This window comes from Bison bison, unplaced genomic scaffold, assembly GCF_000754665.1.
Source record: "Bison bison bison isolate TAMUID 2011002044 unplaced genomic scaffold, Bison_UMD1.0 scf7180017864060, whole genome shotgun sequence".
NCBI lineage: Eukaryota > Metazoa > Chordata > Mammalia > Artiodactyla > Bovidae > Bison > Bison bison.
In genome coordinates this window covers 3024528-3042891 of record NW_011494632.1, presented here as the reverse complement: position 1 = coordinate 3042891, position 18364 = coordinate 3024528, and the positions used below count along the sequence as shown (strand labels likewise).

At 43.1% G+C, this 18364-nt stretch overlaps 1 protein-coding gene across 2 annotated transcripts in view; it reads right to left on the bottom strand.

Annotated features, from left to right (window-relative positions):
* Positions 1–18364, bottom strand: part of RAPGEF2 (Rap guanine nucleotide exchange factor (GEF) 2) — a 188833-nt gene that overhangs the window by 151372 nt on the left and 19097 nt on the right. Inside the window, exons 3-4 of one of the 2 annotated variants that reach the window (XM_010836094.1) lie at positions 14650–14688; positions 11423–11506 (exon numbers count right to left, since the gene is read on the bottom strand). In XM_010836094.1, the coding sequence (XP_010834396.1) occupies positions 11423–11442 (20 nt within the window). In that variant the 5' untranslated portion in view covers positions 11443–11506; positions 14650–14688. The remainder of the gene's footprint in view (positions 1–11422; positions 11507–14649; positions 14689–18364) is intronic. The other variant, XM_010836093.1, reaches the window with a different exon arrangement.

The following is an 18364-nucleotide window of genomic DNA, read 5'->3' as shown; positions in this document are numbered from 1 at the left end:
TCCTTCTGCCCCCCACGGCAGTGGTAAGGGCTGGACCTCACCAGCCAGTCTGTGCCCTGAATGGATGCTGAGTACAAGAAAGCTATGAGCCAAGAAGAAAGATGGGACCTGGGGCCATTCTGGCTGGTGATCTTCAGGGTTCTCTCACAGGAGAGAAAAAAGTAACTTCTACTGCATTTATGTGATTGCTTTATGTAATCTAAATTAATAACTTCACTGTAATTAATACAGAGAGCAAACAATATACAGTAAGATGCCACCTGCCCTTTCCCCTCTTTCACATCCCAAATGGATCGTGTGCTGCCCTCAGCCCAGGCTCCCCAGATGCCTTCTTCCAACATGCTGCAGCCCCATTCCCACCTGACTTTTCTATACTAACCTGACTTTCAATAAATTATAGCTTGTTACAAGTGATTTCTCAGGGATTATGTTCCTATAGTATTGTTAAGCTCTTTTTTTAAGTGATTTTTAAAAGGGCACAATAAAAATAGAATCCTGAACCAATACGATTCAATGAATATTTATTAAACGCATGTTCTGGGCTAGGCCCTGCAGCAGTAAAGATGAATATACACAGCAGAGGCCTTTAAAGACTTTCACAATTGAGAAAGCATGTGGTTTTCAGTGGGTGAGGAGGCATGAGGGGCTGGAGGGGAGGCGGCAACAGTGAGGTGACCATCCCAGCAGAGAGCAGCAACCCAAGACCATCTCACTAAGGAGGCTGCGTGTTGCCTATTTGGCAGCTGAGTATCATTTAAGCTCATTATGCAAGGGATCAACAAGAACAGTCTGGGCTTTTAAATGATGATATGGTTTCACTATGGAAGAGTCTTGAGAGCAAGTAGGGAGCTGCACAGAGCAGGTGACAATAAAGGCATTGCTGGTGGGGATGAAGGCAGGGGACCTGGCAAATGTGGTCACTGCTAACTCTAAGGTGTTATTAGCTAAAAGGAAAAAAAAAAAAAAAAAAAAAAACTGTCAGAGGAGAAAAGAAAGGTCAGAGCTGAGACTCAAAGAAATTGCTCGAGTAGGTGATAAGCTGTTTATAAAGCCATTAATGACAGAAGCAGCATTCCAGATATGGTATCTCCAATCCCAGGGCCTGGACACCCTGCTCCCCTCGCCCCTCTGCCATGTGCAAGAGTAACAACGCCCAGTAGCCCCTACACCCACGTGCCCCAAGCCTGCCCCCAAACACTTGCTGGGCTTGGGAGGGACACAAATGATCACATGTCAGTGACCACTGATATCAAGTGGGCACTCAACACTCCTTTTGTTTCACAACTTCTCTCTTGCCCAAACTCCTCAGCACCCACTGCGCTTCACAACCATACCTGGACCTTGACTCTGATCATGGGCCTATAAAAGGGTAAAGCGCTTTCACTCTTTCCAAAGCCAACACTTGCCCCGTCGTGGGCTTCACCCACTTCTGCACAACCCCCCACCCTCCTGTATAAGCCCTCTTCGCGGGGTTACTCACGACATACAAACACTCTGGCATCTGCTAAAGAGATACATCCCCCACGACCCCTCAACTCCAGCCAAAACACCACTTCCTCCCTCCTCCCCACAGTGGAATTTCTGGAAATGATAAAATTTCTCTTTCACCAGTGCTTATCTCCACAAGTAGCCCCACCGCTTCACTGAGATGTGCTTACTCAGTGATCCAGGTCACCTGTGACCTTCATGTTGTGAAATCCAAGGTCATTGTCCAGTCTCACCCTAGTGATGCTCCATGAAAAAGCAGACTAACAGACCACCCCTCTTCTCAAAATGCCGTTATCCCTTGGCCTTGGTGACACATAGCAAGATCTCCATGTGTCAGCCCCGTGGTCCAGGCAGGCACTCGGAGGCTGAGTTACATTTGTGGGGTGGCTAAGACAGAAGATGCATATGAACAACTGCAGGGGAGCCACTCAGGACAGAGGTCACCATAGAATGGCCCATCCATACTAATTAAGCACCTCAGAGAGACATAACCAGCAGCCTAGGGTGATGGTTGATTCTGGAAGTTAGCTCCAGGCACTATGCTCATCACATCTGAGCACCATCATGGTCAACAGGTTCACGTATGCTGAAGCCTGGCTTGGAGAATTTTGAGCATTTCTTTACTAGCGTGTGAGATGAGTGCATCTGTGTTGTAGTTTGAGCATTCTTTGGCATTGCCTTTCTTTGGGATTGGAATGAAAACTGACCTTTTCCAGTCCTGTGGCCACTGCTGAGTTTTCCAAATTTGCTGGCATATTGAGTGCAGCACTTTTACAGCATCATCTTTCAGGATTTGAAATAACTCAACTGGAATTCTATCACCTCCACTAGCTTTGTTTGTAGTGATGCTTTCTAAGGCCCGCTTAACTTCACATTCCAGTATGTCTGGCTCTAGGTCAGTGATCACACCATCGTGATTATCTTGGTTGTGAAGATCTTTTTTGTACACTTCTTCTGTGTATTCTTGACACCTCTTCTTAATTGCCAACATCCGCTGGATCATCGAAAAAGCAAGAGAGTTCCAGAAAAACATATATTTCTGCTTTATTGACTATGCCAAAGCCTTTGACTGTATGGATCACAATCAACTGTGGACAATTCTGAAAGAGATGGGAACACCAGACCACCTGACTCTTGAGAAACCTATATGCAGCTCAGGAAGCAACCGTTAGAACTGGACATGGAACAACAGACTGGTTACAAATAGGAAAAGGAGTACCTCAAGGCTGCATATTGTCACCCTGCTTATTGAACTCCTATGCAGCATACATCATGAGAAACGCTGGACTGGAAGAAGCACAAGCTGGAATCAAGATTTCCAGGAGAAATATCAATAACCTCAGATATGCAGATGACACTGCCCTTATGGCAGAAAGTGAAGAGGAACTAAAAAGCCTCTTGATGAAAGTGAAAGAGGAGAGTTAAAAAGTTGGCTTAAAACTCAACATTCAGAAAATGAAGGATCATGGCATCTGGTCCCATCACTTCATGGGAAATAGATGGGGAAACAGTAGAAACAGTGTCAGACTTTATTTTTTTTGGCTCCAAAATCACTGCAGATGGTGATTGGAGCCACGAAATTAAAAGATGCTTACTCCTTGGAAGGAAAGTTATGACCAACCTAGACAGCATATTCAAAAGCAGAAACATGACTTGGCTAACAAAGGTCCATCTAGTCAAGGCTATGGTTTTTCCAGTAGTCACGTATGGATGTGAGAGTTGGACTGTGAAGAAAGCTGAGCGCCAAAGAATTGATGCTTTCGAACTGTGGTGTTGGAGAAGACTCTTGAGAGTCCCTTGGACTGCAAGGAGATCCAATCAGTCCATTCTAAAGATCATCGGTCCTGGGTGTTCTTTGGAAGGAACGACGCTAAAGCTGAAACTCCAGTACTTCGGCCACCTCATGTGAAGAGTTGACTCATTGGAAAAGACTCTGATGCTGGGAGGGATTGGGGGCAGGAGGAGAAGGGGACGACAGAGGATGAGATGGCTGGACGGCATCACCGACTCGATGGATGTGAGTTTGAGTGAACTCTGGGAGTTGGTGATGGACAGGGAGGCCTGGCATGCTGCAATTCATGGGGTCACAAAGAGTCGGACATGACTGAGCGACTGAACTGAACTGATGGTCAACAGGTATGTCAATTTTTTCACTGCTGCTGGGCTGGATGTGGGGAAAATAATTGTAGAAGATGGAGGGAAAACAGTCAAGTCCCAGAGGACCGGCTGACACTCATACACACACACACACACACACACACACGTGTACACTCACGTGTGTACACACACACACACCTTTATGCCTATAGGTATGTATTTAATCCAATTATATCCAGTTATACATATGTTTATATGTACAGATCACATTAAAGCAAACAGAAGTACATTTCTATGACTCCCTGCCTAACCAACTATTTCATTAACTGGCCAAATACAGGTCCCAATCACCTGCTCCTGAAGGTGATAAAAGAGCATGATAATTGAGTACACAAACAATGCTTGAAATAAGCAGTTCTTATAACTTAATTAAAAGACGCTTGCTCCTTGGAAGGAAAGCTATGACAAACCTAGACAGCATATTAAAAAGCCAGAGACATCGCTTTGCCAACAAAGGTCCAGACAGTCAAAACTATGGTTTTTCGAGTAGTCATGTACAGATGTGAGAGTTGGACCATAAAAGAAAGCTGAGTGCCAAAGAATTCAGGCTTTCGAATTGTGGTACTGCAGAAGACTCTTGAGAGTTCCTTGGACAGCAAGGAGATCAAATCAGTCAATCCTAAAGGAAATCAGTCCTGAATATTCACTGGAAGGACTGATGCTAAAGTTGAAGCTCCAATAGTTTGGCCACCTGATGTGAAGAGCCAGCTCCCTGGAAAAGACCCTGATACTGGCAAAAGAAGTGGGCAGCAGAGGATGAGATGGTTAAATGGTATCACTGACTCAATGGACATGAGTTCGAGCAACCACTGGGAGATAGTGGAGTGTTAGTTAGAATAGACCACACAACAGCAACAACATAACTTATTAGCCCTTCTAACTCTGTTGTTACCTACTCACTTTAGGTCACCTCAAATATCAAAGTCTTATGGTTTCTCTTGGAAGGGAGCAAAGAAGGGAGAAAGAAGGAAGGGATGATGTTTTCTTTTAAAGAAATACAAGAAACTTCTAATAGTACTGGCTATAAAGGAAACTTTTGAGAAGCTTATGTATCACCTCATTTAATCCTGTTATACGTTACTGGTATCTCCACACGTGAGCAGGTATGTAAGATCAGCACATTATTTTTAAAACTCAGTGTGGCAGTTTAAGATGATTCATGGTTTTCTTTTGTTTTTCTATTTTCCCATCCCTCCTTTCATAACCTTCTGGGCTTCATCTGTGCTGCTACTGTTGGGATGTTGCCAATGCTAGGGGTAAACCTCACCTGTGATGAACAATTTCCAGCGCTCTGCCTCTCACTGCCCTTCACACCTTTCGGATACAGTTCATGCCCAGTAAAGGTGCCCTTCCATGACATAATTCACCAGGCACTTATTTTTAAAATGCCAGCCTCCATCTCCAATATGGCATCACATGACAAAACAAATCTGTGCCCTTTCTGGAATACGACGTTCTAATCCTATGCAGCCCTTTACGTGGAATAAGGAATATTTAACTGTACCTTAAGTCCCTACTGCACAGACACAGAATCATTCTTCCATTGTTTCACCCCCTTTCACTACTGAAAACAACCAGCGAGTTCTCAAAGCGATCAATTAACTTATCACATACACTGGCAAGCAGAAGGGAGGCCCGCAATTTTTAATCTCCAGAAGTCATTGTTTGTCACAGGAATCAAAACGAGAATAGTTATTTCAGCCTCTCAGAACTGATTAGTTAAATGTCTTGTTTCCCCACTTATCCTCATTAGAGCTGCCAGATCTAATTTAAAATGTGATTATTGAAAGCACCCTAGCATAATTTTAATTTTTACATTGTGGGTGTATCTGGTATCAATGGAAGGGAAGTGCTAACGGTATGTGGACATGGCCACCGAGGTGCAAACCAACACTGTACTTCCTCTTCAGCCCCTGCCAATGTCACCTGAGACCTAACCAACCAGTGGCCCTGGGCTGCCAGCCAAGGGATGCAGGCTTGTAAACTGGGCTCCCATCACCGCTACTGTCATCAATGCCTGGCAACTCACTACTCCATGCCTGGAGGTGCACTTCTACTCCAGAAAAACGATCTTGTTCGCATGGCCCTGTTGGACCTACTACCCAGGCTTGGACTCTCCTTCACTCGTATTCCTGAGCTGTCACTCATGCTCTTTTCTGCATCCAGATCTCCTCTCCAACCACTGCCCAACAGTCTAAACCATTAACCCCATTCCAAATTCCCTCCCTTAGGACTTCCCTAGTGGTCTAGTGGCTAAGAGGCCTAGCCCCCAATGCAGAGGGCCCAGGGTCAATCCCTGGTTGGGGAACTAGATCCCACATGCTGGAATTAAGACTAGGGCACAACCAAATAAATAACTTTTTTTTTTTTTTTAAGATAAAATTCACTTCCTCAAGAGCCACACTTAACTACCATCTACATACATTAAAATACTCCTGTCTCTGAGAGGATTTTGCCTTTGGTGTGGCCTTAGCTAAACTGATTCACACTATACCATTTAATGATCCTATACCATTTAATGCAGTTCTTTCACACTGCACATAGGACTGCCTCATCTCCCCAGGCAGGTATTCAACTGCCTGCCCGCAGGGTGGAGACCACCGTGCTTCCGTGTAGATGCCAGAACACAGAGACTAAATGGTAGGGCTTAAGGCAAGTTTCAACTAACATTGGAAATAACACAGAAATAGGCCTCAAAATTGGAACTCTACCAAACCCACTTCAGAATAAGAGAGAAAAACCCACAAATACGAAAAGCGTCAGTAAACCAATCCCAAATTTTGATGGCATTTCAGTGTTTAGCCATTCCCACTGACAGCGCTTTCCAGTGACTGATCTGACTTCTTATGCCACATGCAGAGCACAGGCTGCTTCACCTACCACGTCTGCCGCCAAACAAAATCTGGTCCCCAGACCCTAAGACCCATGCGTGAGAAGCCTTCGCCCTTCTGTGTAGCCTCTGTCCCCAACCTTTTTTGGCGCCCAGCTTTCATTATGAACTTTCCCTTGTCATCACTCAAGTTCCAAGGCTCACAGCTAGTCTGGGCTTCTTTTCCTTCAGCCTGACATCTGGTTCTTCGTTGATACAGAAGGGTAGAGACTGCTGACTGACTGCTCTAAATATTAAAAATAGAGAAAGTTTTTAACTGTCAGAGCAATAAAAATATTATCTGTTTACAATTAAATATGGTATGCAAGATCATTTCTATGGAAAGGCCCTTCCTTGGAGGCCTTTATGATTAAATTTACTCAAAAAATCAGATCCAGTGTTTTATTTGGCTGCATGAGGTTTTAGATGCGGCATGTGGGATCTAGTTCCCTGACCAGGGATTGAACCCAAGTCCCCTGCCTCGGGAGCATGCAGTCTTAACCGCAGTACCACCAGAGAAGTCCCTAGATTCAATATTTTAGTAGGAGCGTTTTTTATTTTCTTTTTGCCCCAAGATTATGACCGACATAAATTCAAGAAGAATCTGTATAACAGTAGAGCTTCATGTCTGTAACATCTAGTGTACTGTTTTGTTTTTTTTTTTTACTTTTTTATTTTTTACAAATAGGTGTAAAAATGATTTTTATATTAGTAGAAAAAGAGTCCAATCCTATGAGTTAACACAAAACCTAGGTAAGGGAATTCCCTGGTGGTTCAACAGTTGGGACTTCAAGCTCTCAACGCCAAGTGCCAGCATTCAATTCCTGGTCAGGGAGCTAAGATCCTAAGATCCCACAAGTTGTGTAGTGTGGTCAAACAAAAACCTAGGTAAACTATGTCCTTCTCTATAAACAATCCAAATCACGTTGAAAGTTTAGAAACAGTCTGGGCCTATCTTTAATACCTAAAATTATCAGCCTTTCAAAGAAGTCAGCAACTGAAAAATAATATTAACCCAAGTTACTTTTCTATGACTTTACTATAAATAGGCTTTGGTATTTGTAAAGTGGGGCAGTTTTAGAAGTAAGAAAATTTAAGAATATAGCAATTCCTATTACAGTTCCTTAAATACATGGATTTGGAGCACATTAGGGCAATGAACATTATTAATATTGTCCTGCCCATTAAGTACAAAAAACCAAATGTTCCTTTAAAAACTGTTTTTACAACTGCACCTTCAGCTGAGATAACTTTCATCCACTGCTTACCAGCCCCACTGTAGCTACAAATGATGCCTCTGAAAACCTTAAGGGGAAAAACGCCTTCCTCAAGACACTTCACTACCCCTTGCCTGTCACTGTCTAAATATACCAATCCAGCTACAACGATGGCAGATGTAAACAGCAGGGCAAAGCCTGGACCACTTAGTGACCACAGCTGCTCTGCTTATAGGCTTAGAAAAATACACTCAGTCTATACCATTTCCATTCATCTATGCAAGTGTCCACTCCGGCCTTTTCCTAAATGAGAGTGAGAACAATCCCTGCTGTACTCCTGCCTTACTTTGCTCACCCTCCTTCTGATCATACAAAAACACTAAATTTATTTTAAATAAAACAAAAACAACGATATGTTGTACATTGCTTCGAGAACCCAAACTGTACTCCAAATAAGAGTTTAGCTTTATATGTAACATTACTAAGTGATACGACAGCCACTGTGCAAATATCCATGTTTCAAAACTTGGTAAATATCTAATAGGTTTACAACGAAACTCATAAAACAACATCTCATTACTGACATGGTTTACAGTGTGGCAGAGTGGGCATGTTGTCACTGACAGCCACAAAGGAATTCATGAGCTCCACAAATGTTAAACATCTCAAGGAACAATACTCATGTTTGAACAACCAAAATAAAGAACAATCCTCATCTGTCTAAAAAGAAAACAAAAATAAAAAATAAACCCATAAAATGCTGGCCTAAATGTCAACTGAGGAATCCAATAAAGCTCATGAAATCTGGAAGCCAAAAGGCAGATTTTCTTCATGGACACCACCCTACCCACTGGGCAGTATCAATGCAATTTCAGGAGAATTAGTTAAAAATATGACAATGTTGTTCAAAGTGTTTTGATACAGAACTAGCTGTTTAGGGTGAATCACTTTCAAAATGAGTTGAAACTTTCAAGAGAATGGTCAGGTTACTGATAACCAATTTCCAGGCTAATGTGAGAAAAACATGGTAAACAGAGAGAGTCACCCATGAACTGGACGTTTTATAAAACCAGACTGCTCCTAACACCTAGTCCACAGGATGCTCTGGCCAAACCTCAGTGTTTGCTGGACAGGGAAGCGCCTATGACTCAGTGTCAACCTTTAAGGCAGGACCAGCGGAGGGCCCTTCAGGACTGTTCCTAAGGCAACATCCCCAGAGGAAACAAACAAGTTGGACGTAGCAAAGGCCACCAGGTGCAACATGAAGAAACAACCTATAAATAGCTCTGGCTTGTCACTCAGTTGGAAACACCATCCCTCCTCATCCCATTACAGCCCTGACTCGCCAGCATCTGACAGCCAAAGAGTAACTTGTGTCATCTTTGAAAATAATTAGAAATGGGAGCCCATGTGTTCATGGAATAGGTCTGAACTGCAAGTCCTCTTTCTTGTAGAACAGCAGTTTTCAGAACATTCGGTTCCCTTTTCACAAGTTACAACAAGCTGTCACTTGAAGCTGACGATGGCTGGCAATCAAGAAAGACAGCCATGGGGTTCCTCTGCCATGCTGGGAACTCAGTCTATAGATTTCAATCATAAAACAGACCTGGTATCACAATGATGAAGTTGCTAACCTCGGTTCTCTCTAAGATGCATAAACTTCAAAGCACATTCATTATAGCATTATTTATAATAAAAGGTATCAAAAACTTACCCTTTACAATTATTAACCAAATTGTGGGAAGTTCAAATAACTGAACATTAAACAGACATCAAAATGCATAATGAGTAAGCCTTTATAAAGAGTTTCTGACATTATGAGCCAAGCACATACATACTCTTTAATTGAAATTAGCAAGACCTTAAATTGTTTATTAAGTATGTTCTTAAGTATGTAGAACACATACATGTAAGGCTAAGTGGGAAAAGACTAGAATATTAAAGGATCACTATCTTGGATGAGACTTCAGGTAATATTTTCCTTCTCTTTGATCATTTAAACGGTAATTACCATTATTTTTTACATTAAAATTACATTTCATTTTTAACATATAACAATGCTTAAATATGTTTTGCCTCTACTCACTTCCAAGTTCAGAAATAGTCAGAGCCCCCAGAAAGGGAGCAGATAGTAGGTCATATGTTTGAAGGAAAGAGAAGAGTGTTCTAGTCAATTCTCTATCTCTTTGGGAAACAGAATCCCAGGGATGACAGGGCTCTCTCACAGGGTCACACCAGGCCTCCCAGGCAGAATTCCAGGATGGACGACCACCCACCAGCCTACACTGCCATTTAAATCAGTTATGAAATGCAGGTAACAACCACACCTACCTCAAGGGACAGTTATGAAGTTAAATGATTTATATATAAAGCTTTCCAAATGACGCCTGGCAAAAAAAAGCACGACTGACAAAGCCTGGTTCTCGCATCACTGCAATACCGCTACAACTATGACTTCTGTTACGATCAAGGCCCCATCAGCACCCTCAACGTCCCACAACTGGGATCAGTTACACTGTGAGAACAACAAACGAACAGGCAACAGCGCTTCCTTCCCTCATGGGCCATTCTCCCAGGAGAGTAACGCTGGCCACCAAGAGGGCGGGGAGGCTGGAGGCTGGGGGATGCTCCCATTGGAGGCGGTGCCTCTGGCCCTCCTTTCTGCCACCCTGACACATCCCCACACCTCTGTACCTCCCCCAGCCAATAAAAACTTCCTCTCCCTATCCTGCACACTCTTTCTTAGAAAAATGTGTAAAATACCTTCTTCACATGCCCCTCATCCATTCAGAATGACTTATCAAGAACATATCATAGTATGTTTTATAAGAGAGTTAGGTTATAGAAGGTGGAGCTTGGAAGGGCACCGATTGCTACCCTTTAATAAATTTAAATAAAGTATGTGTTCAGTCATTTTAAATAAAGATAGTTAAGATTTTAAAATCTTTAGACAAAATTAAAATATTTAATTGTAAAAAATATACAATCAGGCGGAAAAAAACAACTCCTGAAACTCAGTGGTCCCAGGAGGCCTCAGGAACCCACCCACAGGCAATTGCATTTGTGGCTGGGGAGCTCTGACCCTCTCTGGCTATAGCTGATTGGAACCAGGTAACAGCTGTCCCCAGCCCACACCCCAGATTGTGGCCTGAAGATCAGAAGAAAAGACACAGACACAACCATCAAATGGTACGGATGTCAATGACACAGGTCACAAATCAACAGTCAGTACCTGGGAGCCAAAGCCACAGCAAGAGCCTGGGAGAGGGGAAGGGTCCCAGAGATGAGACCACAGGGGCCTGGGGGCAGCCCCAGCCAGCTGGGTTTCTCATCCCACATGGGCCCATGGAACCCCCTCGGCCTCTCGTTAGATGTGCAGGAGACTCCCTGTTACAGAGGCAGTCTTCAGTCCCTCTGAACAAACATGACCTCAACTAGCCTGCCAGGTTCACGGAGCATATCACAGATGTGTTCTTCACCCTTGCCCTTCGTTACAGAGGTTGGAACAGTGTGTACAACACAGAAGAGTCCTTTCTTAAGATTTACATACCAGCACCCCAAGGTACTGCCCTACTTTGTGTCAGTCAGTAGGATAGGAAATTAAAGCAGAGAGGAATTCTGCAAAAATACTCATTCTGCAAAAGGATTTCAAGCTCTATGGATCATCTACTCCAGAATGTCTATAGAATACCTGCTTCGTGGAAGAAACATGGATTCCTTGATGAACACGGAACCGGAGAGAAGGATGTACCAGCAGGTCCCAATATCATCAGGACTGGAAAGAAAAGACAGTAACATCAGATGATTATCTCCAACAAACAGAAATAAAAATAAAAACACACAAAGCACACTGTACCCATGTTAATCTCAGAATCCTGAAGAACAATGAAATATCATAAAACATGTACCTAAAATACCAGTCTTCAACCACTGGAATAATTTTTTTAAATGATTTTTCACAGCCAAATAACCTAAAGATATCTATCAGTATATTTAAACCTACAGCATGTGCCATTTTCATTCCAAGTTTTATTTTTAATTTTTTGAGCTGAAAATATTTTATTTTGTTTCATAAAAAGAAAAATACAAAGAGGTAAAGAGTAGAACTGAGTTTTCCCAGCCATCTCCCCCAAGCCCCTACATTTCTCTACCACAGTTGTGAGCATCATTTAGAACTTCCTTATGCACATAAGGATGGACAAACACTCATTCCCTCCACCCTCTTTTCTTTATACAGAAAAGAGGGCATATGCTACGCTGTTCCTTCCTTATGTGCTGACGCAGAGGTCTTTTCATCAGAAGACAGCTCTCTTATTAGACGTGGCTTATCTGACTTAAGCAAGTCCCTGCGTGTGTGCTAAGTTGCTTCATTCTCATCTCACTCTGTGATCTCATGGACTGTAGTCCACCAGGCTCCTCTGTCCATGGGATTCTCCAGGCAAGAATACTGGAGTGGGTTGCGCATACCCTCCTCCAGGGGATCTTCCTGACCCAGGGATCAAACCCAAGTCTCCTGTATCTCCTGCACTGCAGGGGGATTCCTTATTTATGACCACCAGGGAGCCACGCAAGCCCCTACTGGCCATCATTTCAGTGGTTTCTAATGTAGGCAATCATTGAAAAATAAAGTGAAAACTGTAATGAATGATCTTGTACCTACAGGAGTAGATGTGATTAGTAACTAGATGTGCAGCTGCTGAGTCAAAGGGCACAGACAGTATAACTCTGATAAATATCGGGTGGTTATTGAGTAACTCCGGAGAAGGCAGTGGCAACCCATTCCAGTGCTCTTGCCTGGAAAATCCCATGGGTGGAGGAGCCTGGTAGGCTGCCGTCCATGGGGTCGTGAAGAGTAGGTCACGACTGAGCAACTTCACTTTCACTTTTCACTTTCATGCACTGGAGAAGGAAATGGCAACCCACTCCAGTGTTCTTGCCTGGAAAATCCCAGGGACAGGGGAGCGTGGTGGGTAGCCATCTATGGGGTCGCACAGAGTCAGACACGACTGAAGTGATAGCAACAGCAGCACTGAGTAACTCAGGAGCCTACCACCTCCCTAAGGCCATGCTAGTGGAGTCTATTTATGTAATAAATATTTAACAAATTTTCAATGAGGGCTGTTCTAGGTGCCTAGGGGACTTCAGGAAACAACAGCAACAAAGATCCCTGTCCTCCTGGGGCTTATATTTTGGTTGGACAATACACACAAAAATAAATACACTTAACTTCCCTGGCTATTCAGTGCTTAAGAGTCCATACTTCCAAGGCAGGGAGCGTGGGTTTGATCCCTGGTCAGGGAACTATTAATAAGAACCCACATACCATGTGGTATGGCCAAAAAGCTAAAAAATAAATAAAAGAAGAAATAAACAATAAATATAATAAATTAGTAAATTATAAATCCATGCTCTGAGGAATAAGTTAGTGTAAGGCAAGGAAAATAGGAGTGGGTTGTGATAATTTTAAATGCTCAATGAGCAGAGCACAATGGTCTCATTGAAAAGAGCACATCTGAGCAAAGGGGATGAGGGGCCAGTAGCTCCCAGATGGTGAGGCTTGTCAGCCAAGGGCACGGAGGTTGTGTAGAGGCCTCTCGCCGGGCAGCCTGGCAGGGCGGAGGGGGTGCGGACAGGCGAGGGGTGAGGGCATTCCATCCCTGAACCTGGTTGTTTATCACACTTTGGGGGTTTTGCCAATCTGCTCAACAAAAACTGTATCTCGGTTCACTTTTACTTTTCCTCTCATTATTGTAAAAGCACCTTTCTTCTTATGTTCACGAGCCCTACGCACTCCTTCTTCTGTGAAATCATAACTTTCAGCCAATGCTCTACAAGCCGTGGGACTTTTTCTTATCTGGAAGCACTTTATTAAAACTATCAGTTTGAAGACATGAGCTGTGACAACCTTCTCCCCAGGTTGCTGCTTAAGCTTTGACTTTGTTTAGTGTGCTTTTTGCCATGTGCTGAGTTCTTTGTATTTTAAAGAGCCAAGCTTATCAAATTTATTTGTCAGGATAGAGCTCAGCTTACTATGAAAACAGAAAGCCAAACACAGCAGTGGCTGAAGCGCAGAGAAAGTTCATTTCTTTCACATGTACAGTAACAAGCGGTGTTGGAACCAGGCTCTTCCTGCTGTGTGGCCCGGTCACCCCAGCCCGTGGCCCCCATCTCAGACTCTAGGGGGCCGCTCCAAACCTCCGCACCGTGAGCACATTCCAACCACTGGAAGGAGGTACACACCCACCTATCTTTCCCGAGAGGACGGCATGGAACCTGCATCCTGGCAAACCACACTTGAACAGTCTGCAGCAACCTCTGCCAAATCTTCTGCTATTTTGGCAAACAGATTCTAAAGTTTTTAAAGGACACCAAGACCTCCCAGGTGGCTCTAGTGGTAAAGAACCTGCCTGCCAATGCAGGAGACATAAGACTGCGGGTTCGATCCCGGGTCAGGAAGATCCTGGAGAAGGGAATGCTAACCCACTCCAGTATTCTTGCTTGGGGAATCCCAAGGACAAAGGAGCCTAGATGGCTACAGTCCATGGGGTTGCAAAAGAGTCAGACGTGAATGAAGCAACTTAGCATACAGGCAGGCACACAAGTGCTATTTACAATTCTGAATAAGCTACTTAAAACACTAATTAACATCACCTAATCGTTTTCATTGCTATCTGCTTCTAACTCAAATCAACAATTCACTGTTTCCCCCTAAGTCCATACTCTGTTTTACAACTGCTCAGTCCTCAATAGCAAAGCCTCAAGAAAACATGAAGGAAAATTACCATCAAGTTTAGTTACAAAGAAACCATCAAAGTAAAATGATTTCACAAATGAAAATGTAAAGTACTTCAAAAAATAATTTATACCTTTTTCTCTCCAGTCTTTAGTCATGAGCTTTTGCAATTAACACCGACTCACCTAATTTGGGGGGATGGCAGGGCAAATGTACTTCTCTTCCTATATGGTGACAATATATATTATTAATTTATGATTTCTGTCGAGTAAAACTCTGTTCTGTCAAATGCAAGAATGGTTTAAATTTTTTAACGACAAGTAATAAATCACTGAAACAAAAAGAAGAAAAAGAATTATCTTGTAAACTTTTCTGCTCTTGCACTTACAAGCTCCCTTTATCACCAAAAGACTGGTCGACAGAAATGAGATCTAGAAAAGTAGGTAATTGAGGCTGATCACCACTGACTGACTAGGCACATGACGCAGTAAACACAAATGATGAACTATTATCAAGGGAAGAAGCACGATAAATGTCCCCATGGTCCAGATGAACCATGACACAGACAATATAACAAACATTCCCTGGCTTTTTAGTTATTCCATATAGGTCCATTTAGAAGGTAAAACTACTCTGGACAAAACGAACACAAGGTTTGTAAACTCAGCTTTCCCAGTGCTGATCAGAAAACACGCATGGAGAAGCAACCCACGTCCAAAATGGACAAAATACTGTGACAGTAAACACTCTGGTCCCCTGAACACCCACCGATTATCCTACGAATAGGGCTGATGCTTCATGCCAGGAAAGCCGCGCAAAGATTTAAAACGTGAAGATAAGAAACTGGTCCTCTAGACCTCTCCCACTTACTCTAATGTCATTTGCCTGATGGATGAGCTGCTTCTCTCCCTTTTCCAAAAACTTCAAATCTTAACTCACAAGAGCTGTGTTTGTTGCAGGAGGTATTTGCAGAGAATGACCATTGCCAACACTTGACTGGATTTGGTGGGCACATACTACTTGCCACGCCAAATATGACAGTCAAAATGCCTTGATTTTTAAAAAATTTTTAAAGTATATTAATCAGAGTATATGGATTTACAATAGCTTGTTGGTTTCAGGTGTAAAACAAAGTGAATCTGTTTTAATATATACATTTGTGAAAGTGGAAGTTGCTCGGTCGTGTCCGACTCTTTGCGACCCCATGGGCTACACAGTCCGTGGAATTCTCCAGGCCAGAATACTGAAGTGGGTAGCCTTCCCCTTCTCCAGAGGATCTTCCCAACCCAGGAATCAAACCAGGATCTCCTTCATTGCAGGCAGATTCTTTACCAACTAAGCGACGCGTGTGTGTGTTTAAAACATAAAGTTATCTGTTTTATACACAGTAGTGTGCATATCTCAATACCAATCTCCCAATTTATCCCTCCCCTCCATTACCCTCTGGTAACCATAGCTTATTTTTCTACATCTGCAACTCTATTTCTGTTTTGAAGATAAATTCATTTGTACCACTTTTTGTAACATTTGTGGGTACCAGTGGCAAAAATTTTTATTTTGAAGTCCTTACTCTTTTAAAAAAAACAAAAACAAAAAACTTATTTTATATTGGAGTATGGCTGATGGCATTAGCTTGGCTCAGTGGTAAAGAATCTGCCTGCCAATGTAGGAGACACAGGTTAGATCCCTGGGTCAGGATGATCACCAGGAGAAGGAAATGGCAACCCACTCTAGTATTCTTGCCTGTAAAATCCCATGGACAGAGGAACCTGGCGGGCTACAGTCCATGGGGTTGTAAAGAGTCGGACATGACTAAGTACTGAGCACACAAATAGCCTATTAACAGTGTTGTGATAGCTTCAAGTGGACAGCAAAGAGACTCAGCCACACACACACACACACACACACGTGTAACCATCCTCCCCCAAACTCTCCTCCCATCTAGGCTGCCACATAACAGTGAGCAGAGTTCCGTGTGCTATACAGTAGGTCCTTGTTGGTTATCCATTTTAAATACAGCAGTGTTGTATCCTTTTTTAGATTCTACATTTAAGTGATATCATATATTTGCCATTCTCTTAGTTCACACAATATGACGATCTCTAGGCTCATTCATGTTGCTGATAATGTCTTTATTATTGAGTTGTCTTTTTTAAAGATTCGTATCTTATCAGTCAGTTCAGTCGCTCAGTCCTGTCCGATTCGTTGCGACCCCATGGACTGCAGCACGCCAGGCCTCCCTGTCCATCACCAATTCCCAAAGTTTACTCAAACTCATGTCCATTGAGTCGGTGATGCCATCCAACCATCTCATCCTCTATCGTCCCCTTCTCCCCCCAGCCTCAATCCTTCCCAGTGTCAGGCTCTTTTCAAATGAGTCAGTTCTTCACATCAGGTGGCCAAAGTATCAGAATTTCAGCTTCAGCATCACTCCTTCCAATGAATATTCAGGACTGATTAATTTTAGGATGGACTGGTTGGATCTCCTTGCAGTCCAAGGGACTCTCAAGAGTCTTCTCCAAAACCACAGTTCAAAAGCATCAATTCTTTGGCGCTCAGCTTTCTTTATAGTCCAACTCTCACATCCATACATGACTACTAGAAAAATCATACCCTTGACTAGACAGACCTTTGTTGGCAAAGTAATGTCTCTGCTTTTGAATATGCTGTCTAGGTTGCTCATAACATTCCTTCCAAGGAGTAAGCGTCTTTTAATTTAATAGCTGCAGTCACCATCTGCAGTGATTTTGGAGCCCAGAAAAATAAAGTCTGACACTGTTTCCACTGTTTCCCCATCTATTTCCCATGAAGTCATGGGACCAGATGCCATGATCCTTCGTTTTCTGAATGTTGAGCTTTAAGCCAACTTTTCCACTCTCTTCTTTCACTTTCAACAAGAGGCTCTTTAGTTCTTCTTCGCTTTCTGCCATAAGGGTGGCGTCATCTGCATCAGTTCAGTCGCTCAGTTGTGTCTGACTCTTTGTGAGCCCATGAACTGCAGCACGCCAGGCCTCCCTGTCCATCACCAACTCCCGGAGTTTACCCAAACATATGTCCATTGAGTTGGTGATGCCATCCAATCATCTCATCCTCTGTCATCCCCTTCTCTTCCTGCCCTCAATCTTTCCCAGCATCAGGGTCTTTTCAAATGAGTCAGCTCTTTGTATCAGCTGGCCAAAGTACTGGAGTTTCAGCTTCAACGTCAGTCCTTCCAATGAACACCCAAGACTGATCTCCTTTAGGATGGACTGGTTGGATCTCCTTGCAGTCCAAGGGACTCTCAAGAGTCTTCTCCAACACCACAGTTCAAAAGCATCAATTCTTCGGCACTCAGTTGCATATCTGAGGTTACTGATATTTCTCTCAGCAATCTTGATTCCAGCTTGTGCTTCATCCAATCCAGCATTTCTCATGACGTACTCCGCATAGAAGTTAAAAAAGCAGGGTGACGATTTACAGCCTTGATGTACTCCTTTCCCAATTTGGAACCAGTCTGTTGTTCCATGTCCAGTTCTAACTGTTGCTTCCTGACCTGCATACAGATTTTTCAGGAGGCAGGTCAAGAGGTCTGGAATTCCCATCTCTTTCAGAATTTTCCACAATTTGTGGTGATCCACACAGTCAAAGGCTTTGGTGTAGTCAATAAAGCAGTAGAAGATGTTTTTCTGGAACTCTCTTGCTTTTTCGATGATCCAACGGATGTTGGCAATTTGACCTCTGGTTCCTCTGCCTTTTCTAAAACCAGCTTGAACATCTGGAAGCTCACAGTTCAGGTATTCCTGAAGCCTGGTTTGTAGAATTTTGAGCATTACTTTACTAGCATGTGAGATGAGTGCAATTGTGCGGTAGTTTGAGCATTCTTTGGCATTGCCTTTCTTTAGGATTGGAATGAAAACTGAC